General features: G+C 47.4%; 1 protein-coding gene across 10 annotated transcripts in view; it reads left to right on the top strand.

Annotated features, from left to right (window-relative positions):
- Positions 1-21,806, top strand: part of mtss1lb (MTSS I-BAR domain containing 2b) — a 158,164-nt gene extending 136,358 nt beyond the window's left edge. For 7 of the 10 annotated variants that reach the window (XM_052028739.1, XM_052028743.1, XM_052028745.1 and 4 more), the window contains 3 exons: positions 4,369-4,545; positions 6,475-6,640; positions 11,820-21,806. In XM_052028739.1, coding sequence (XP_051884699.1) covers positions 4,369-4,545; positions 6,475-6,640; positions 11,820-12,568 — 1,092 coding nt within the window. In that variant the 3' untranslated portion in view covers positions 12,569-21,806. The remainder of the gene's footprint in view (positions 1-4,368; positions 4,546-6,474; positions 6,641-11,819) is intronic. The other 3 variants (XM_052028741.1, XM_052028744.1, XM_052028746.1) reach the window with 1 other exon arrangement.
- The last annotated feature ends 478 nt before the right edge of the window (positions 21,807-22,284 follow it).

The following is a 22,284-nucleotide window of genomic DNA, read 5'->3' on the forward strand; positions in this document are numbered from 1 at the left end:
GTGACTTCTCGAGCTGTTGTTGTCCTTGAAGCATGGATCATTAGAGTTGAGCAGTACGACCTTAGCCCCTGTCTAAGTGTACCTAACGTTTACACAGAACATAGATCAATACAGCACAGAACAGGCCCTTCAGCCCGCAATGTTGTGCCGACATAGCTAATCCCTCCTACCTACAGAATGCCCATATCCCCCCATTTTCCTCTCATTCATGTGCCCGTCCAAGCCCCTCTTAAAAGCCCCCAATGAATTTGCCTCCACCACCCTATCAGGCGACACATTCTAGGCATCCACTGCTCTCTGAGTAAAAAAACTTACCCCTCATGTCTGTTCTGAACCTACCCCCTCTCACCTTAAATGCATGCCCTCTGGTATTGGATCACTCAGTAATGGGTAAAAGATATTGCTTGTCCACCCTATCTATGCCCCTTATAATTTTATACACCTCCAACAGATCACCCCTCAGCCTCCGCCGCCCCAGAGAAAAGAGCCCAAGTTTGTCCAGCCTCTCCTGATAGCACATGCCCTCTAATCCAGGCAGCATCCTGGTAAACCTCCTCTGCCCCCTCTCTAAAGCCTCAATATCCTTCCTATAGTGAGGTGACCAGAATTGCACGCAATACTCTAAATGTGGCCTAACCAGAGTTCTATCATAACTTCCTGACTCCTGTACTCAATACCCCGATTAATGAAAGCAAGCATTCCATAAGCCTTCTTAACCACCCTATATACCTGTGTAGCCACTTTCAGTGAGCCATGGACTTGCACCCCAAGGTCTGTCTGCTCTTCAATGCTGTTTAGGGTCTTGCCCTTAAGAGTGTACTGCCTCTTGACATTAGTCCTACCAAGGTGCAACCCCTCTCATTTATCCAGGTTAAACGCCATCTGCCACTTCTCTGCCCACAGCTGCAACTGATCTATATCACTGATCTGATCTTGATCACAGACAGGAGAAGGCCATTCAACCCATTAGGTCTGTTCTACCATTGAGTTAGAAGTCAGCTGCAATTACTCTTTTCCTCTCCATACCCTGATAGCTAATCGAATTCTATTGACTTCAGCACTGAACACTCCCATTAAGGATGAGATTGATCGTGGGGTAGGTTTGTATGGGTCGGCACAACATCGTGGGCTGAAGGGCCTGTACTGTGCTGTACTGTTCTATGTTCTATTATCCTGGCATCAAAAGCCTTTTGGCAAGAGAATTCCGCCTTCTTACCTCCCTTTTGTCCCCTGATTACTCCCGAATTCTGTTGAGGTGTGATGATAAAAGTGTGGATTCAGCTCTATTTCACAATTTCACCCCTCCACCCAAGAAATAGCCCCCCCTTATCCACCTTATTAAATCACTTTTCCAGTTAATACCCCTTGATTAAATCACCTCCGAAAGGTTATGCTCGAGAGAATATAATACATGTTACCACTGCTTCATTAGATAACACATCTCTACAATTCGATATTGTAGCATTGACCAGGGCTGAAATGTCCTTCCCAGGGTTTAAGCACAAAGTGCTTTTCACTGGCCAAGACAGGTATCACAAAATATACAGAGCAATTTCAAATTCAGTCAACTGGAGGAGAGCAAAACAAGAATATAGCATGCACGGAAAACCACAGGTGTTGGGCAGGAGATTAACTTTTAAATGTGAAACTTGATAGAAATGTAATACAACTGGACTCTTAGTAATGATAATTGGATTCAATGCACTTAAGTATCCTGTTGTTATAAAATACATGCATACCTATTGCAAAATTGAGATGATGTAAGTTGTATAACTTAAGGAAGGAATTACAGAAGGCTCCAAACAGAAACTGTTGAGTTCAAGAATTCACTGGTGAATACTTTGAAAACTTACAGTATTTATTTGCATACAGAAGGATGTGAGGTTAAAGAGTTGATTTGTGGGGACTGGGGTAGTGCTTCCCTGGTTTTGGAGACCCAGTGGCTTCTACCTGAGTTTCAAGGGAATTTTTCTCAAAAAAACACAACTTGCCAAACAAGCACTTAGCTTGTTGATTGGCTTCTTGTGTTGGCTTTAGCCGTGGCTGCTCTGATTGAAGAAGACTCCACATTGCTTTAAGATTTTAAAACTTTGATACATCAAAGCCGCAGGACCTCTTGCCCGTTAGTGCAGGCAAGTCACTTCCCAGCTGGAGATAGTGCGACTGAAGCAAGGAAATCATCTTCAACTGGCAACCCTTGTGTAATGATGGTGTGTGTAAATTTTGGTGAATGCCACATTGGTGTCTGTTTCAATGCATTTGAATCACTAGTTATCTCACACCTCGCAGCCCAAATCTGATCAGAAAGTTGTGCGTGAACTTTTTTTTTGGGGGGGGGGAGGCGGGGAGGGGAAGAAAACAACCATAGTTAGCAAATCAACAGGTTGCAGCTGTGACCACCTTCCCTCTGTGTGCAGTTTCTGGATTTTGAACAGTACTGGCTGAATTGTTGGCCACGCATCTTGGGCTCTCCTTTGGAAAGCCGCCCGATTGAGTTGTGTTTTCCTGCACCTTTCTCTTGCGAACCGTCTGACTGCTGTCCACTTAATTGCCCGTGTTGACATCATGTTCTTCCATCTGTAGTTCATGCCTGGTCATGTGCATTGCCATCTTCCCAGTGAGCGTTCTTCACCTGCGTTATTTGGCTGTGCTGCCACCATCCCTGACACCAGGTCCTACACTGGGCCTGCCCCTGCTGCTTTCCCTGATAAGCCTCCCTTTAACCACTCCCTTGGAGCTAGCACTGCCCACTCATCAACGATCCCTAGCTGGAAGGTTTGTTTCTTCACTTTTTGTGTTATTGCATCTCATTTAATTTGTGCTCACCTCCCATCACATTCTCTTCACACATTCGCTGTTCCTTCCCAATCGCTTGCATGCATCACCTCAGGATCGACTGCATTGCCAACGCCTTTCTTGCGGCTGCTCCTTTAATTGTGGTGCTGTAATTCCAAGGCAGCCTGAGGTTCCTCGGAACTGGGAAGTTGTAATCTGGCCGATCTGATCGTGGGCAGTGGTGGTGGCAGCCGAAAACTCGGGAGCAAGGGGGTCTCTGCAGAGGGGGAAGGGAGGGAGGGAGGGAGAAAACAGCTGAAGGGTGCAAGAAGCAAACAAGAGAGAAAGAGTAAAACGTGCACTTTAGAAAAACTGAGGAGATAACACATTAAAATGAATGACACATAGACCAGAGAGAAAAAGTATCAGTGATCAGTTTCCAGAAGAGATGAAATTTTCAGGGGAGGAGGGGGTGAATGAATATCTTTGCTTCAGTACAAACCAGGCAGCAGCTTATTGGTTATTTACTATACATGCTGCTGCCTGGTTTGTGTCTCCTGCTCTGAGTTTGGACAATCTGGACCCAACTGGGGAGCTGGGGAGTAGGTACAGAGGAGATGTCAGGGGTAAGTTTTTTACTCAGAGGGTGGTGAGTGTGTGGAATGGGCTGCCGGCAACGGTGGTGGAGGCGGATACGATAGGGTCTTTCAAGAGACTGTTGGATAGGTACATGGAGCTTAGAAAAATAGAGGGCTATGGGTAAGCCTAGTAATATCTAAGGTAGGGGCATGTTCAGCACAACTTTGTGGGCCAAAGGGCCTGTATTGTGCAGTAGGTTTTCTACGTTTCTAACTCCTGTTGACAAGGATGCGACCAAGTTTACTTTACCACATAAAAGCAGTAAATGCTGGGAACACTCAGCAGGTCAGGCAGCTTCCACAGAGAGAGAAACAGGGCTAACGTTTCAACGAAGCATTAACTTCGTTTCCCTCTCCCCGATGCTGATAACATGCTGAGTAACTCCCGCATTTTTCTGCTTTTGCTTCAGATTTCTGGAGTTCTTTGTTTCCTTTAACCTTGCTCAATTTAAGAAATAAATGCCTAATAACTGGTAAGGCAATCTCGCTCTACGTTGTCCCAGGATAGAGGATGAAATCCCCCTCGGAAGTGGGAGTCAAGTTTCGGGAGGTCCACTGGGATGAGGTCAGTTTACAAGTGCTGCCAGTTGGTTTGCAGCAGGGGGGAAGGGTCTGTGTCGTGTACCAGAACTGGAAGAGCAAGGACTGTGTGTGCTGAGAACTGATGGAGGAGAGACCCGGGGGACTCCGGTGGGCAATCTGGGCAATGAGGAGAGTTTGGGCTTCAGTAAAAGGCATGGGTTACATAATTCCCAGGAGCCAAGTCTAGGCATTTATTGGAGCCACTTCTAGTAAGCCACCATTCAGCAAACCCAGAATTTCTTAATAATTTAGAAGCTGCCTTGCTACGATATCTCGGTCGAATGAAATTCTCCTCCTCTTTCCGGGCTGTGAACTTCCAGTACCCACATTGACATCTATTTCTATTCACTGGGCACTTGCCTCAATTTTCCAGGACTGGTCGAAGCCTGGTCCATACGACCAGCCGGTAGTGAACACTCTACAGAGACGCAAGGAGCAGGCTGAACGGTACCGCGAAGCAGAGGCAGTCTCGGCTGCCATAGTCTATCCGGGGATCAGCGTCGAGGAGGGACAGAGGCCTCGTGTGACAGCAGCGTCACTGGCTGCTAAGGTACAGTACATGACAGTGCAGGTGTAGTATATTACAGTACAGGGTACAGTATATTACAGTACAGGTGCAGTACATTACAGTACAGGGTACAATATATAACAGTACAGGTGCAGTACATTATAGTACAGGGTACAATATATTACAGTACAGGTGCAGTATGTTACAGTAAAGGGTACAGTTACAGTACAGATGCAGTATATTACAGTTCAAGGTGCAGTATAACACAGTAAAAGGTGCAATGTATTACAGTCCAAAATACCATATATCACAGTATTAGGTACAGGATATTATGGTACAAGGATCAGTATGGTAAATATAAGGTGCTGTATAATACAGTATAAGGTACAGTATATCACAGTACAGTATAGGTACAGTGTATTACAATGTAAAGTGCTGTTTATTATAGTACAGGTTGCAGTATATTACAATGCCAAGTTCAATACATTACACTACAAGCTGCAATATATTAAAATGCAAGGTGTAGTATATTATAGTACAAGAAGCAGTGTATCACAGTACATGGTGCTGTATAATACAGTACAAGGTGCAGTATATCACAATATTGGGTACAGTATAAGGTAGAATATATTATGACATAAGATGTTGTATATCACAGTACAAGGTACAGTATATTACTATATCAAGTGCCATTTAGTAAAATGCAAGGTACAATGTATTACAGTACCAAGTTCTGTACATTACAGTACAAGCTGCAGTAAATCACAGTATAGGGTATAGTTTATTGCAGTATAAGGTGCAGTTTATTACATTTCAAGGTGCAGTTTATTACAGTACAAAACGCAGTATATCACAGTACAGGTTACAGTATATTACAGTATGTGCAATACATTAAAATGCAAGGTGCATTATATTACAGTACCAGTACCATTTGATTAGTACAAGGTTCAGTATATTAAAGTGCTATCTTTACACACTCCTCCTCCGCTGAGTTATGTTGCAGTTCAAGGAGCTTGCTTTCAGGGTGTGCTGTTGCCAGCATTAACCCAGTGCTGTGGATGTGTCTCTGTGCATAATTGGGCCCAGCAAGTTCCTTGGCACAAAAACTTTGACACAGAATTAAGCCATTCGGCCTCTCAGTTCATTCATTTAAGCTGCAGGCCACGTGCTTCACAGGTGGCTGGTACGCCGGGACAGGCAGCCGTTGGAGCTGCCTCCACAGGTCCAGTATTCCTCAGAATTTGTTGCCGGTTCCCACAGGGATCCTCGGAAAGCCCAGTACACCTTTGTGTGCATTCACATTGCCTTCACTGGCAGCTCACTGGAGCCTCGATAGAAGCCTGGGCGAGCAGTCCCATGTGGGCTCATAACGTCTGGTGACAAGTTGCTTTAATTGCGGCACTGATGTTTAATTAAAGCCGGATTGTTGGTTGTCAAATGTATCCAAGGATAGGGGGAGCACTGGAGTCCAGGTCCAATCTGCCCTCGTCATTCTGACCCATTTGAAAAGGACAGGATGACCCTTTAAATGCAATGAGAAAGGTTCTGCATTGGTGCCTTGGAGCCACCATTATAAGGAGAGTGGGAGCCAGCCGGAACAATCCCTTCAACGTTAGCTACATGACCAGGATCTGCGGAGTGGAGGGAATAAGGTCATCCCCACTAGCACGGTAGTGTAGCGGTTAGCGTAACACTTTACAGCGCCAGCAACCCGGGTTCAATTCTGGCCGCTGCCTGTAAGGAGTTTGTACCTTCTCCCCGTGTCTGCGTGGGTTTCCTCCCACATTCCAAAGTCGTACGGGTTAGGAAGTTGCGGGCGTGCTATGTTGGCGCCGGAAGCGCGGTGACACTTGCGGGCTGCCCCCAGAACACCTTACGCAAAAAAAGATGCATCTCACTGTGTGCTTTGATGTACATGTAACTAATAAAGATATCTTATCTCTTATTTCTTGTGTCTCTTTCCTTTGAAAGCACGGGGAGGAGATATCCACGGCAGCCAGTGACCTGGCCATGGTGCTGACCCGTGGCCTGAGCCTGGAGCACCAGAAGAGCAGCCGGGACTCCCTGCAGTACTCCAGTGGTTACAGCACCCAAACCACCACCCCCTCTTGCTCCGAAGACACCATCCCCTCCCAAGGTACTTCCGTCAGGAGATCTCTCTGTGCTCCCTTTCCAGGTGTTTACCCTTCTGCACAAGTATCACGCTACGCATCCACCCCCAGACCATAGATACAGAGACCTACTTGCTCACTTTCTGTGTGACGTGACTCAGTCATTACTGCTTTCTGCCTTTGCTGAAGGGATAGATGTTTGAGCTTGCCAGATATGAACTGGAGCTTAACTTCTGTAGGCAGCATGTTACATTGTGGACATCATAACCTTGCTGATACTTCAATGACCGTGCTAAGAATTTTGTTGTTTATTAGTGTGTTCAGTGATTCATTATTGCTCACGTGAACACACAAATGGACCGATAAACAAGCAAATATAATTCTCAGTGAGCACATTAATGCATTTTATCTCTTGAGTGCACTCGTGCATTGCTTTGTTGAACATGTTGCTTTGTTGCATTAGTGAGCACAGTTGCTGCTGTAATGAGTGCACTCATAGAACATAGAACATTACAGCACAGGAACAGGCTCTGTGACGAATGTCTGTGCCGAACACAATGACAAATTACACTAAATCTCATTTGCCTGCACATGGGCCATATCCCTCCATTCCCTGCATATTCATGTGTATGTCTAAAAGCCTCTAAAACACCACTATCATATCTGCCTCCACCACCACCCCTGGCAGCACATTCCAGGCACCCACCACTCTCTGTGTAAAAACAAAACTTGCCCTGCACATCTCCTTTAAACTTCCCCCCTCTCACCTTAAATGCATGCCCTCTAGCAGTTGACGTTTCTACCCTGGGAAAAAGATCCTGACTGTCTACTCTATCTGTGCCTCTCATAATTTTATAAACTCCTATCAGGTCTCCCCTCAGCCCACAATGGTCCAGAGAAAACGACCCAAGTTTGTCCAAACTCTCCTTATAGCTCACACTCTCTAATCCCAGCAGCATCCTGGTGAACCTCTTCTGTGTCCTTTCCAAAGCCTCCACATCCTTTCTGTAATAGGGTGACCAGAACTGCACACAACACACAAACACACACACACACCCTAACCAAAGTTTTATACAGCGGCAACATGACTTCCCGACATTTATACCCAGAGCCCAACCAATGAAGGCAAGCATGCCGTACACCTTCTTTACCGCCCTATCTACTTGTGTGTCAACTTTCAGGGAGCTATGAACTTGGACCCCAAGATCCCTCTGTACATCAATGTTGTTAAGTTTCCTGCCATTAACTGCATACTTTCCCCTTACAGTTGACCTCCCAAAGTGCAACTTTGCAAAGTGCCTCCCAGATACTTTGCATGTCAGAGAGCACAATATTGGGTTGTTGATTTAATGAGTGCACTGAGGCATCGTTGATTTAGGGGTACACTTGTTCCCTTGTTGTGAGAAATGAGAGAAGGCCCCTTCAAAACAAAATCATGTTGAGAGAGTTTAGAAAATGCCCTAAGTTGCCAGCTGGCTGCATTGAATCTTTATTAGTGGAATGACAGGAGAATAATCTGGCTGTCCATGGTGAACTTCCCAGAATGAAAGCAGAAGATGCAATGATTTGGTGTGTTAAAGTTTTCAGCATTCAGGGTATTGGCTGGTCCAAACATCACTGTGACTCCTGGTGATGTTACTGTAGGAATTAGTGGTTGCAGAATCTGCCCCAGCCTACTAAAGATACGAGCCTTCAGTCATTGGGTATCAGGGGTTCCCAACCCTTTTTCTTCCTTACCAGATAGAGGAAATGTCAGTGGAATTGGACCCACGTATAGAGCCTTTTAAAACGGTGGTCAGACACTGAAGGTGAGGTCCTTTGATGCAGTTTTTACACTCTCATTTTCTCCCTGCTGTGGACTCTGTCTATACCTCTCGCTGCCTTGGTGAAGCAGCCGGCATAATCAAAGACCCCTCCCAGCCGGGTCATTCTCTCTTCTCTCCTCTCCCATCAGGTAGAAGATACAGGAGCCTGAGGGCACGTACCACCAGACTTAAGGACAGCTTCTGTCCTGCTGTGATAAGACAGTTCGCTTTTACGATGAGATGGACTCTTGACCTCACAATCTACCTTGTTGTGACTTCGCACCTTCTTGTCTACCTGCACTGCACTTCCCTGTAGCTGTGACACTTTACTCTGTACTGTTACTGTTTTTACCTGTACTACCTCAATGCACTCTACTACATCAGTGTAACTGCACTGTGTAATGAATTGACCTGTACAATCTGTATGCAAGACAAGTTTTTCACTGTACCTCAGTACAAGTGACAATAATAAACCAATACCAATGACTGCAGCATGTCCACATGGACTGCTACTTCGCCACTGCGAGAATTGTTGAGGATTTACCACACGGAAGGAGGTCATTCAGCCCATTGTGTCTTTAGCAGTGAAAAAGGAACAACCCGGCCTAATCCCACCTTCCAGAACTGGCTCTGTAGCCCTGCAGGTTACAGCTCTTCAAGACCACGTCTAGTACTGTCTAAATGTGGGGAAGGTCTCTGTCTAACCCAGCCTTCCAGCCAGTGAATTCCAGACTCCCGTTGCCCAACCCCAACTTGGGTACAAACTTTTCCTCATCTCCCCTCAAACCCTTCAACCAGTTACTTCAAATCTGTGCCCGCTGGTTTTTAATCTTACCTTTAAAGGCTTCCTATTTAGTCTGGCTCGGACCCTCCTTTTCCATGTAAGGTAAAAGCTGTTCAACTGCAAAGGCAAGGTGCGGGGATTGGGATCTGTTCTGAGGCAGCTCTTGCCTCCAGTTTCCACCTGGGCATTATTTTGGGAGCCCGTTAGTGGTGTCCCTTGCCAGCAGCCCGATGAAAATCCCACAGCACCGCATAAACCTGACCATACATTATGGGCAGTGCCTGGTTTATTGGTCCACTGAGTTATCATTTACTGCTAATATGTGAAAACGATCACAGAGCTGTACAGCACAGAAACAGGCCCTTCGGCCCACCACATCCATGCCGACCATTGTTGCCCATCCACACTAATTCCATTTGCCTGCATTATGACCATATGCCTCGCCTATTTAAGTGTTTGTCTAAATGCCTCTGAAACATAGTCATTGTATCTGATTCCATCACCTCCGCTGGCAGCATGTTCCAGATATCAACCGCTCTCCATGTAAATAAAACGTACCCCTCAGATCGCCTTTAGGATGCTTTGCCCCACCTTAAACTTGTGTACTTTCGTTTTTGATACTCCCACCACTGGAAAAAAGGTCTGACTAACTACCCTATCTGTGCCTCTCATAATCTAATATCCTTCTAATCAGGTATTGGTTTATTATTGTCACTTGTACCAAAGTACAGTGAAAAATTTGTCTTGCATACCGATCGTACAGATCAATTCATTACACAGTGCATTGAGGTAGTACAGGGTAAAACAATAACAGAATACAGAGTAAAGTGTCCAAGCTACAAGTTGCAGACAGACGATCAGGTGCAAGGTCAAACAAGGTAGATTGTGAGGTCAAGAGTCTATCTCATCGTATAAGGGAACCTTTCAATAGTCTTATCACAGTGGGACAGAAGCTGTCCTTGAGCCTGGTGGTATGTGTCCTCAGGCTCCTGTATCTTCTGCCTGATGGGAGAGGAGAGAAGAGAGAATGTCCTGGGTGGGTGGGGTCTTTGATTATGCTGGCTGCTTCACCAAGGCAGTGAGAGGTATAGACAGAGTTCATGGAGGGGAGGCTGGTTTCCGTGATGTGCTGAGCTGTGTCCACAACTCTCTGCAGTTTCTTGCAGTCCCAGGCAGGGCAGTTACCATACCAAGCCGTGATGCATCCAGATAGGATGCTTTCTGTGGTGCGTCGATAAAAGTTGGTGAGTGTCAAAGGGGACATGCCAAATTTTTTTAGCCTCCTGAGGAAGTAGAGGTGCTGGTGAGCTTTCTTGGCCGTGGCATCTGTGTGGTTGGACCAGGACAGACTATTGGTAAAGGTCACCCCTTTGCTCCAGGGGAAACAAGCCCAGCCTAACCAATATCTCCCCATAACTAAGGTCCTCCAATCCAGGCAACATCCTGGTGAGTCTCCTCCGCACTCTCATCAGTGAAGCCACGTCCTTCCTGTCGCTAGGAGCACACGATGCTCCCAAGTGCAGCCGAACTAGTGTTTTGTAAAGTTGCAACATAACATCCCAATTCTTATATTCTGTGCCTCGACCTATGAAGACAAGCATGCCTTATGCCTCCTTCACCACCCTATCTACCTGTGAGGCCACTTTCACTTCAAAAAAAATCACAGCCTTACTGGAGAAATTGGCTTGGCAAGTGTATCTTACCCACTCAGTTGCCTTGCCGTGGTCGGCGCCCGCAGTGCAGCGTGGTTGATTCGGCTGTTTAGAGGGTGACAGAGTGGCGCAGCTGGTAGAGCTGCTGCCTCACAGCACGAGAGTCCTGGGTTCGATCCTGACCTCGGGCGCTGCCCGTGTGTGTGGAGTCTGCACGCTCTCCCCGGGTTTCCTCATTCCCAAAGACGTGCGGGTCGGTGGGTTAATTGGCCACCGTAAATCGCCTCCGGTGTGCAGGTGAGCGGTGGACTTTTGGGGCGAGCTGATGGGGAGGTGGGGAGAACAAAAGATGGGATTAATGTAGGATGAGTGTAAATGGGTGGTTGATGGTCGGCACAGACTCGATGGGCTGAAGGGCCTGTTTCCGTGCTGTGTCTGCATTTGTACAGAGTGCCCTGGATGTGAGCTCACCGTGGACCTACCCAAATGTTTAAGTGATACATGTGTCGAGCACAGACTTGCCCAACAGGCATATTCCATTTGCAGGAACAGATATTGGTATTGGTTTTGGTTTATTATTGTCACTTGTACCGAGGTACAGTGAAAAACGTGTCTTGCATACCGATCGTACAGGTCAATTCATTACACAGTGCAGTTACATTGAGTTAGTACAGAGTGCATTGAGGTAGTACAGGTAAAAATAATAACAGTACAGAGTAAAGTGTCACAGCTACAGAGAAAGTGCAGTGCAATAAGGTGCAAGGTCACAACAAGGTAGATCGTGAGGTCATGGTCCATCTCATTGTATAAGGGAACCGTTCAATAGTGACCAACCTTGCAGTCTGTATCTCTGGTCTCTGTTTAATTCATTCCATTTCCAAAGAAAGCTTATGCTTCGAAATATTTCCTCCAACCCTGCTGGCCTTGATGGAACCACTAACCATGCTCTGTGCCCCCCCCCCAGTTTCAGATTACGACTGCTACTCCGTCAACGGCGACGTGGAGGCAGATCACCAAAGCGAGTTTGACAGATCGTCGACCATCCCGCGGAACAGTGACATCGCGCAGAGCTACCGGAGGATGTTCCAGACTAAGCGCCCCGCCTCGACAGCTGGACTGCCCTCGGGGATCGTGCAGAATGCCTCGGCTACGCCCGGGGTGGCCACCATCAGGCGCACCCCTTCCACCAAGCCCTCGGTGAGGCGCGCCCTGTCCAGTGCCGGCCCCATCCCCATCCGCCCGCCCATCGTGCCGGTGAAGACGCCCACGGTGCCGGACGGCCAGCCTCCCGCGCGGGTGGGCAGCGAGGAGAGCGTGTTCTTCAATGACGACACCTCACCCAACGCCCTTGAGTGCGCCAAGGCCTCGCCCAAGCGGCTGAGCCTGCCCAACGCCGCCTGGGGGGGCGGGGGCGCCGTGGAGATCTCCGTCTACCCCGGGGGCCACATGTCGAGCGAGGAGCAGCAGCAGCTCGCCGCCAACCGCCATAGCCTGGTGGAGAAGATCGGCGAGCTGGTGGCCAGCGCCCAGGCTCTGGGCGAAGGACAGTTCCCATTCCCCTCCGTGCCTCCGGCGTCGGACGACAGCCTCGGCCTCCCGCTGCCCCCGGTGTCTCCCAGCGAGGCCCCCGAAGACATGCTCACCGCCATTCGCCGGGGGGTCAAGCTCAGGAGGACCGTCACCAACGACAGGTCCGCGCCCAGGATCTTGTGATAGTGACACCATGCTTCAGAGCTGACTAGGTACTGACGGGAAAGGAGGCCGAACCAGGCCGCACGTGTCCTGAAACGAACCCTGTGTGATATGAGGAGATTGAACCAAAAGACACTGAACTCTGACTTAACAAGGCTGGTTTCCAATACAGTGCCATGAACTACCTTAAACCAAGCAAGAACAACCTACTGGTGTGGTGGAACAGAATATTTTAAATTAAGATATGGCAGATTTTAAATGCGTGTACTATTGTTCGTTAAAAGAGGAATTTAACATTTTGTTCTTTACAGATATTCTATCAGCCATTTAACTGACTCACTGTGTGACTCTCTCAGCTTTTGCAGTATCTGGTGCAAAACAAAAATGTTCTCTAATGTGCTGTGTGTAGCTTCAAACACTGTGGTGGTCTGCAGTCATCCTCGATGTGCATCAGTCCTCAATGTGCGGCCCCCCCCCCCGGCCCCCCACACAACCTGCCCCTTCCTCCGCCACGGTCACAAGGAAACGAGAGCAGGGAGGAGGAGGGGGAGAAGGTCATAAAGGGGAGAGACGTTCTGCTGGTTCAGAGGAAGGGGTGCAGGGTGGTTTCTTTGGTGCATTGTGCTTCCCTTGCATTTGTTCACGTTGTAGGGGCTGCTTCAAGATAATTTGTGAATATTGGACTGCTCCCCATCCTAACCAACCTTAAGCTAGAAGTCCTCTGTCTAGTCGGGTACTGAGTCCCAGCATTCTTGTCTTAACTTCTGCAATTGGATTTTTCAACATCTAATTATCCAATCAAATAGCTGACCTTGGCAAACGAAAGCCAACCTTTGCAGCCCTGGTGAATGGTACAAGTGGATTTTGGACTCTTCTATGGTAGATTTATTTGGACACTTGCAGACTAATGCAATCTTTTCTCTTAAAAGTAGTAATTTAGTGGTTTTCAATTGAAAGGACACCTGTGGCTGGTCAGACGGGTTATTCACTGTAAGTCTGTGGTGGGAGGTGGATCTAACCGTTCAGTCATTTAATTGTCCTGTCAGTTAACCCTTCAGCTCACCCTTTATTTGTAACAGACTTTTCAACTTGGGGAAGTAAATGATCGCTTGGGAGTGACATCTACCATTGACTTTCATTGATACAGACCTGACCAGTGAAAATGGGCCACGTCCCCTGAATTGATAGATAGATGGAAGGTAGAAATTCAATGCACAATTGGCCTTACACACTGAGGAGCGTTGGTGGAGAACAATATAGTCACTGAAAATCTAATGAAGTTTTATTTGCCAAGATATTTACCCAGACACCTGCCAGAATTTCTCAGAAGGATTGAAAGCCTTTCATCGGGTAATCTTCCCCTTTTAGATAGAGTGCTTTTATTTTTTTGTCTTGGGGAAATGGGCAAAAAATATTCTCCTCTTGAAAGGTGGGGATTGTTGACACAGGGGGCATTAAGTGCACAGGAGATCAAAGCAGCTCAACCAGTGAGACCTGTTGTTGTGTGAGCCACCTCCTGCATGAAAGACACGATTCCTCCCATAAAACCGCGCCCTCCGCTGCTTGATCCAGACGCATATTCGCCCACTTCACCCAAAAGCTGCTATTTTATATAGCAAAAAATGTCCCAGGATAATGTCACAGAGTTGTACAGCACAGAAACAGGCCCTTTGGCCCACCACGTCCATGCTGACCTTTTTGCCTGTCTGCACTAATCCCATTTACCAGCTTTAGGCCCGTTTCCCTCTACACCTGGCCTATTTAAGTGTCTGTCCAAAAGCCTCTTACACGTAGTAATTGTATCTGATCCGACCACCTCCTCTGGCAGCACGTTCCAGATATCAACCACTCTCTAAAACCTTCCCCTCAAATCCCTTTTAAAACTCCCACCTCTCACCTTAAACCAACCTCTCTTGTTTTGATACCCCTACCATGGGAAAAAGGTTCTATCTACCCTGTCTGGGCCTCGACCAAGTCACTCAGCCTCCTTCGCTCCAGGGAAAACGAGCCCAACCGATCCAATCTCTCCCCGTGACTAAAGTCCTCCAATCCAGGCAACGTCCTGGTGAATCTTCTCTGTGCTTTCTCCAGTGTAACCACATCCCTTCTACAGTGTGGTAACCAGAACCGTGCACAGTACTCCAAATGCAACCTATCTAGTGGTTTGTAAAGTTGCTACATGACGTGTTAACTCGTATGTTCTGTGCCCCACCCTATGAAGGCAAGCATGTAATTTTCCTTCTTCACCACTGTATCCAGGGTGATTACCAAGAGCTTTTAGCAAGCCAAAAAATACTATCGCCAAGCCACATTCAGAGCTTTTAGGATGGAAGATGAAATCTGTAGTCAAAGAGGCAGTTTTTAAGGAGCATCTTAAAGAAGGAAGGGTGGCCGGGTTGCTTAGGGAAGGAATTCCAGAGTTTAAGGTCTCAGTAGCCAGAGGTGGAATAATTAAATGTGGGCATGCTGACGACCAAAGCTGGCGATGTACGGATAGGGATCACAAGAGGGATTTTGGAAGGTGTGGAAAGAGGGATGTGAGAATTGTAAAATCAAGGCAATTACTTAATCAGGGTCCAGGGAAGCTCAGTGATCAAGGGGTGAAGGGAACTCAGTGCAAGTTGGGACACAAGGAGTTTTGGATTGGCTCCTGCAGAAGGGAGATCAGTTGGAATCAGGGAGGGTTACAAAGGCTTCAATGTGTGCTTTGACCTACCCAACTGAATCCTCCCAGAAGAGAAGGAGGTGTCAGCTGTAGATGGGCTGAGGCAATGTAGAGTCAGATGATGCCAAGGATGTGGAAATAATTGTTCATAGTGGTGATGTGGTCTCTGTCTCTCTCCCTCTCTCTCTCTGTGTCTCTGTCTCGGTCTCTATCTGTCTCTCTCTCTCTGTCTCGGTCCCCCTCTCTCTCTCTCTTGCTATGTATGTCTCTGTTTCTGTCTCTGTCTCTCTCTCTGTCTCTCTCTCTCTCTCTCTCTATCTCTCTCTCTCTCAGAATCCTCACTCTCATCCCATGGATTGTAACTACACATGTGCACTGTTACTGGAATCCTGTAACTGTCCCATGATGCCAATTCCAGTACCCAGATCACTAAATGCAAGAGAGGAGAGCCTTGGTCAGATTCATGTATTACTGGGGTTAGGAGAAGGACCAAGGGTTCAACTGCAACTGATGTCCTTGTTTTGGGCATTCCAAGGCAGTAACCAGCACATACTGTTAGATGTTACTGGAATAAAGCAGATCGGAGACGTGCACTTTTATTTGGGCAGCAGACAGTTTTCAGTGTTTGAAAATCAAAAACAAAATGCAGTTGCTGGAAATCTGAAATAAAAGCAGAAGCTGGGAACATTCGGCAGGTCAAAGACCTGAAACGTTGACTGTTTCTCTCTCTGCAGACGCTGCCTGACCCGCTGAGTGTTTCCAGCAATTCTCTTTCCAGTTTACTTTCTACTCTTCAAACCAGACTATTGAGAACCCCCTAGTTTCTGTTTGACCAGTGTGCTCTGGAGAGCTTGTCCTTTTCTTTCCTCTTGTGTGAGTAGACATGGATTACTTGGATTTTCCAGGTGTGCGAAGGAACTGCTGGAGTTACCTAGTTAACACTGCACAGTTGACCGGTGTACAGCACAGTAAAAACTGAGCTCTTTGTCAACCCCACACTGCCTGTGGCTTTCACAGTTATCTGGGACTGAATCAAAGGGGCTGCCCACTTATCAGGGGGGTGAGACAAGACCTGCATCCCCCTCCCTTCCATCATTGTCGGAAAGGTGACAGCAATTCTGCTCGTTGAACCAGTGATTGTGATGCTGCTGAATTAGAATTTCATCCTTTTTAATAGTTTTCAGTACAACTAAGTCTCTCACTTGGGCATTTCAGAAGACAGATAGCTGTATTGCTTGTGGTTTTGGCTTTACGTATAACCATAGCCAGTAGGATTTCCGTCACTAAATCACATTACTTCACTATTTGGATTGCTCGTCTAATCCATGAACACTTAATGCTATCTTTTAAAACTGGATTCAAAATCAAGAAAAACTGCTGTGGAATTTGCACTGGCTTTCTCTGGATTATTAATCCAGTTCTCCGCATTGCTAGTCCGCCTCCAGATAACCCAGTTGATTGGTAACAGTTCAGACATACAGGTTACCCGATTGGTCATGAAGCTTTACTCGGTTTCAGTCTCCCCTTGAAACGACCCGAGAGGCAGGAGAAGTTTGGTGAGGGATCTCCCCAGGAATGTCAATCCTTCTTTTCACCTTTCAGCCACTGACTGAATTTTCCCAAATTTTCAGCTTAGAAATCTGTCATTCCTGACTTCCACTTGGACCTTTGGTATTATTGGCCACAATTGCTTCAGTAACTCAAGGGTAGGAAATGATCATTTCGGTAAGGTTGTCTTGCATTGCAGAGCAAAAAAGCACCGTGCTTGCCCACGTCTTTTCTTGAGAAAGATGACCTGGTAATCTGTTTCAGTGATGCTGGTTGAGGTATAAGGTGTGGCAGGGCTAATGCAAGAGTTTGCCAACGCTGTTTTGAATTGCAGCATAAGAATCACATTGGCCCAAGATGGTACCTTTTGCAATGTAGCACTTTATATTTCATTGGAACACCAGTCCGGATTATGTGCTCAGATCTTTGGAAAGGAATTGGACTTACAGCCCCCTGACTCAAAAGCGTGAGAGCAACTCTTAAAGGACAAGGCTCACCTCAGTAGTATTGGACAGTTAGGTCCCAAGGAGTGAGGAATGTGCTGGTTAATGCCATTGTTGAACAGTGGGCAGACAGACACCCTCAAAACACATTGTGATGTGCAGCACAATCAGAGCGAAGCTTAGATTCTACATCACCCTTAAATGATTGCTTAATGGAAATTGTTCATATTTATTAGCTAGATATTTGAAAAATAATGTGCGTGAGAAATTGTATGATTCATTAGTCATTGTATAATCCTTTATCATTTGCAGGGAAAAAGGTTTTTAATATTACATTGATGTTTCCAGAAAATGAAAATTGTGATTTTTAATAGCTTTTTAGATTTTGTTTTGAACGTTTTGACATCTGCCTGAAAGGCACTTTTTGTGCAAACATTTCACGTTTTATTCATCTCAGCCAAAGCTGAAGCAGCACTGAGAAGGGGTGAGTGTACACCGGCAGGATGCCTGCGCCAGTCCTGGAGTCTGCAGTCGAATGGAGACGCAAGAGACTGCAGATGCTGGGAACTGGAGCAATGAAACGAACTCAGTGGGTCAGGCAGCGTCTGCAGAGTCCCCGATGCAGGGTCTCGACCCAGAACGTCGACCATCCCTCTGCCTCCACGGACGCTGCCTGACCCAGTGAGTTCCTCCAGCAGGTTGTGTCTCGCTGGTGTCAGCAGCGTTGGCCAGATTCGGACACCGGCAGCCGTTTCAGCGCTTGGGAGTATTCCCATTCTGTCTGGCGTGCGGGCAAGCACCAAGAGACCATTGTATGGGCAGGAATGAGTGTGGCCATGTTGACCTCTTGCTGACCTTTCCTTTGCCATGCCAACGTTCTGCCCCATGCTCAAAAAGGGGGTGAGCTGTTAGAGGGCTGTTGCTCCACTGTGAGCCCATCCCGAGAAGAGTTGACAAATGCAATGGACCCCGTTGAGATGCACGTGCTTAACCCACCCTTACGTTTGCATCCATGTAAGTGACCAGCTCAGCCTTCAGCGATGATCATTTATTTTTAATCCAGCAGGGTGAGAAAATAATTCAGTGGAAGAGAAATGAACCTAACTAGAGGCAGACACTGATGCTGTGACTTTGCCTGACCTTTGTGACAAGGGTCACTGCGATGGTTCAGGGTCGTGTGATGCTGGGCCCTGTTTTAAAACTTGCCTCGTGGCATCAGATCTAATAAGTTCACTTTAAGCAACGTTTTATATTGTTACAGTTGTGCAATAATTTAATAAATACATCAGGATGCAAATCCCTTGCGAGTTTCGGCTTAAAAGAAATGTTGGGGACAAAGTAGTGGTCGAGTTGTTGAGTATTCCTCTCCAGTGGGATTTCTCCCCAGTTTTCCGACATTTGAGTTCCCAAAGATGGGGCGCGGGGTATGGGATGGTGGGCTACATCGCTGGGAAGGGCAGTTTGGGGTGGAGGGAATTGTAGGGAAGGGGACACGGAGGAGGGCAAGGTTTGGAGTGCTGGGGTACCAGGAGAGAGCAGGGTTTGGGATGCTGAGGCAGACTTCGGTGTGGATGCCAGGGAACTGACTTAGTTATGAAGATGTTCATTCTGCTGGTGATGCTTGTTATCTGGGAGATGCATACCTTTGGAGAAGGTACTGAGGGCAGTGTGTGATTCACCACCCACCCGCTGGTGTAGAGCAGATAGTACATATTTTTTATGAGGTTTTCCAAAATAATTCCTGTATAATTGCATCCACCCGTAAAACATATTTCGTTTCAGTTCTTATTTCCTTTCTGCTTCATCTGATTGTGAATGAATCCAGCCTCCTGAGCCAGCTGGTTAGGGGGAGAGTGGGAGGAGGGTTGGAGGTAGAGTTGGCAGTGTGAATGAGTGTAGGGGCGTTACCAGTGGTTGGATAGAAAGAGCAGGCCTAGCCGGAAAAGGCGAACAGCTGGTTATCATTGGAGACAGGGAAGGACATGAGGTATTCCATCATTTAATCGGAAACGTTTATGACCGTTAAACAAAGTGACAGTGATGGTTAAGCACTACAACTTGCATTTAATGGGGCCCCTCGAAAGGCAAGCATCAATTTTTGTTGCTGAAATGAGCCAAGTTTTGTGTTATTATGTGAGATTCTAGGACTGTTGGCTGTATTGCAAATCGACAATTATATTATGGCTCATGCTTTATTAGTGACCAAGTAAGCCAGCATTTTTGTTTGTTGGACAGAGTTCTGTGTTTGCAAGTACTGTGTTGAGGCCAGGAACTGTTGCTCGGGCAGTTCCACTCCCTGCCAGCAGTTGGCGACGTGCTGCAGCTCTCCTGCAAGGGCAGATCAGAATTGAAGGGTTTAAACCTTCCTACAATGAGGGTGCATCCTACAGTGACAGGGCCAATCAGCCTGGTTAGGATTAAGGTTAGGAGTTAGGGTGTCTGTTTGCAGACATCAGGGCGATTGCCCCTCTTGTATTTGCCCTTCTCATCACCTGGGAATACCAGCCTCACTGCCAAATACCACGTCTTCATTGCCTTTGTCCTTGATGTTCCCAGATTTGCCTTGACGTTCCCAGACTGCAGTTATACTGGAGAGTTCAGGCTAAGTTCAGACAGGTTAGGGTTAGGCAATAGGGAAAGAGGAAAGAAATGCCAAATGTGTCCTTTTATTCATTTCAAATGGGCAGAGCAGGGGTTAGGGGTGCGGTGTGTTAAGTTCAGCCAAATTCCCAGTCTGTTGGGACACTGCTGCTGAGATACATGTGGACGAGCCTTGACCTCTGACACCACCGTAGGCTGCGATGTGTCCGTGGTCACTCAGGCCCTCAGAGGGAGAACGGCCACTTGCCATGAAGTACTGGGCAAAGACACCAGAGCCTGTAATAGCAGAACACTCACACAGTCACCAGCACCTGAGTGTGAAGAGGGGATGATTTAACAATAAATACTGCCAGGTGGGTCGACCCTTTGGGTGAGGCGTGACTGGAGAGCTGCACGGTACCTCAGGGCTGCTGAGTTCGGATTTCACCCGCGTTTGAGCAGATAAAGATCTGTTACTGTCACAAGGGGGTTAAAACAAAACTACTGCCTGAAAATCCGACCACTGCAGTTCTCTCCCTGAACATCCTATGTGTGGCTTGGCGTCAGTGTTTGTCTTTGGTGCTATAGAAGTGCAAAATATTGTCAAGGAAATATGGGTTGCTGGTGGTGACGTTAGGTTGGTCTAACTTCAACTGAGAATGGCAGATCCCAGAGAGAAGATATTTCTCATATTAGTGCATGCCCTGGATTGTTTCAGGTTTATCCTGATTAATCTCCACCTTGTGTTTATTTTTTTAATCTGCAGGGCCCGGAGGTTTTCTGCTCTTGCATTAAACAGCCTTTTTGTTTTAAGATTGCCACTTGCCAGAAGTATTTCTCGAGGGGGTCAGGGGTCCAGAGGGCGGTGCTGTGGTTTGCAGAACTTCCTGGGAAGGAACCTCCCCGGCGATGGTAAAGGGCAGGGAAAGCCAGGCTTTCCCCCGGCTCGCTCAGCCAAGCAGCGGCCAGCAGGACGGTCACAGTGGCCGGCACGGTCAGGGACCAGGCGCACGCCGCAAAGAGTGGCAAGCCTCCATTCCCACCGCACGTTCCCAAGCCCCCGGCTGACCCCCTTGTCCCACCCTCGCCGTACAAAGAGCAGGGCCGCCATCACCTCACCAAAAATATTCGAAGAGCAGGGAGAGGATCTCTGCCATGGTAGCAGCCATTCACATTCTTCCCCACCCCACCCTCCTCATTTTTTTTGTACAATAAAAAAAATTAAACACTGAAGTGAAGTAATGTTACTGTTGCTGTTGGTAACCGTCATTTAATTTATTTTCGGTGCCCCCCCCCTTTCCACCCCATTTTGTAATATTATAATCATGTAAATTTGTTTACTCTCACCGCCTGAAGCCTCAATCGCACTGTGATGTTCCCAGTATTAATAAAGCTGTACTGTACAAACCTATCAGCCTAAGTTTCTTCTCCCCCCTTCTGTCTCCTTCCCAATTTTCTCCCCACCCAACTTCCCTTTCAAGAGGAGCACAAACGCCCCATTTTCCTGTGGTGTGCAAGGTGCTTGGCAAGGACAATCCTGAGTGCGAGCTCTTGAATCCCGAGTGTGGGTGCTCCTGAGCATCGATAGGATTCCTACACCCAGCAGACTAAATAAACCTTGAGTGCCGTGTCCGCGGCGGGTAGACCGGTGTTTGCGCTGGCTCTTACTGAGGTATTTCCCTCAGCACTGACAGTAACCAGCAGAGAATGTAAGGGCTACAGATGCTGGGATCTGGATGATAAAACCACACTGATACCAGAGGAACTCAACAGGCCGGGCAGCATCCGTGGAGAAAAGCAAGGCGGTCAACATTTCTGGTCAGGACCCTTCTTCAGGACCGAAGATAGGAAAAGCGGGAAGCCCAATATATAGGGGGGAAAAGCAGAGCAGTGATAGGTGGACAAAAGAGGGGAGGCAGGGTAGTGATAGATGCTGGTAAGAGATAGTGATAGGTATGAGGGAGGAGGAGAGAGCAGATCCACTGGGGGATGGGTCAAAGGTAAGGAGAGAGAGGGAAGAAAAAGCTGAAAAAAGAGGCTAGGAATGAGAAGAAGCTTGGTTGGGGGGGACGTTGTGGGGAGGGGGGGTGAGGATTACCTAAAGTGAGAGAATTCAGTGTTCATGCTGTTAGGCTGCAAGGTTCCAAGACAGAAAATGAGGTGCTGTTCCTCCAGTTTGCACTAGGACTTCTCCTGGCAGCGGAGGAGGCCGAGGACTGACATATCGGTGATGGAGTGGGAGGGGGAGTTGAAGTGACTGGCAATGGGGAGATGCAGATCTTGGTTACGGACAGAGTGCAGGTGTCCTGCGAATTGGTCACCTAGTCTGCGTTTGGTCTCGCCGATGTAGAATGTAGCTCCAGTGGTTTGAAGTGAACCAGAACCATTACTTGGACACTGATGCTGGCTCTTGGAATTGGTCCACGGACACCAGAGTTGTTACTCATGTAGGTACGTGGGAAATCCAGCAGCAGTGGGTGAGCACGGTGGCACAGCTGGTA

The sequence above is a fragment of the Pristis pectinata genome, chromosome 13, assembly GCF_009764475.1.
Source record: "Pristis pectinata isolate sPriPec2 chromosome 13, sPriPec2.1.pri, whole genome shotgun sequence".
NCBI lineage: Eukaryota > Metazoa > Chordata > Chondrichthyes > Rhinopristiformes > Pristidae > Pristis > Pristis pectinata.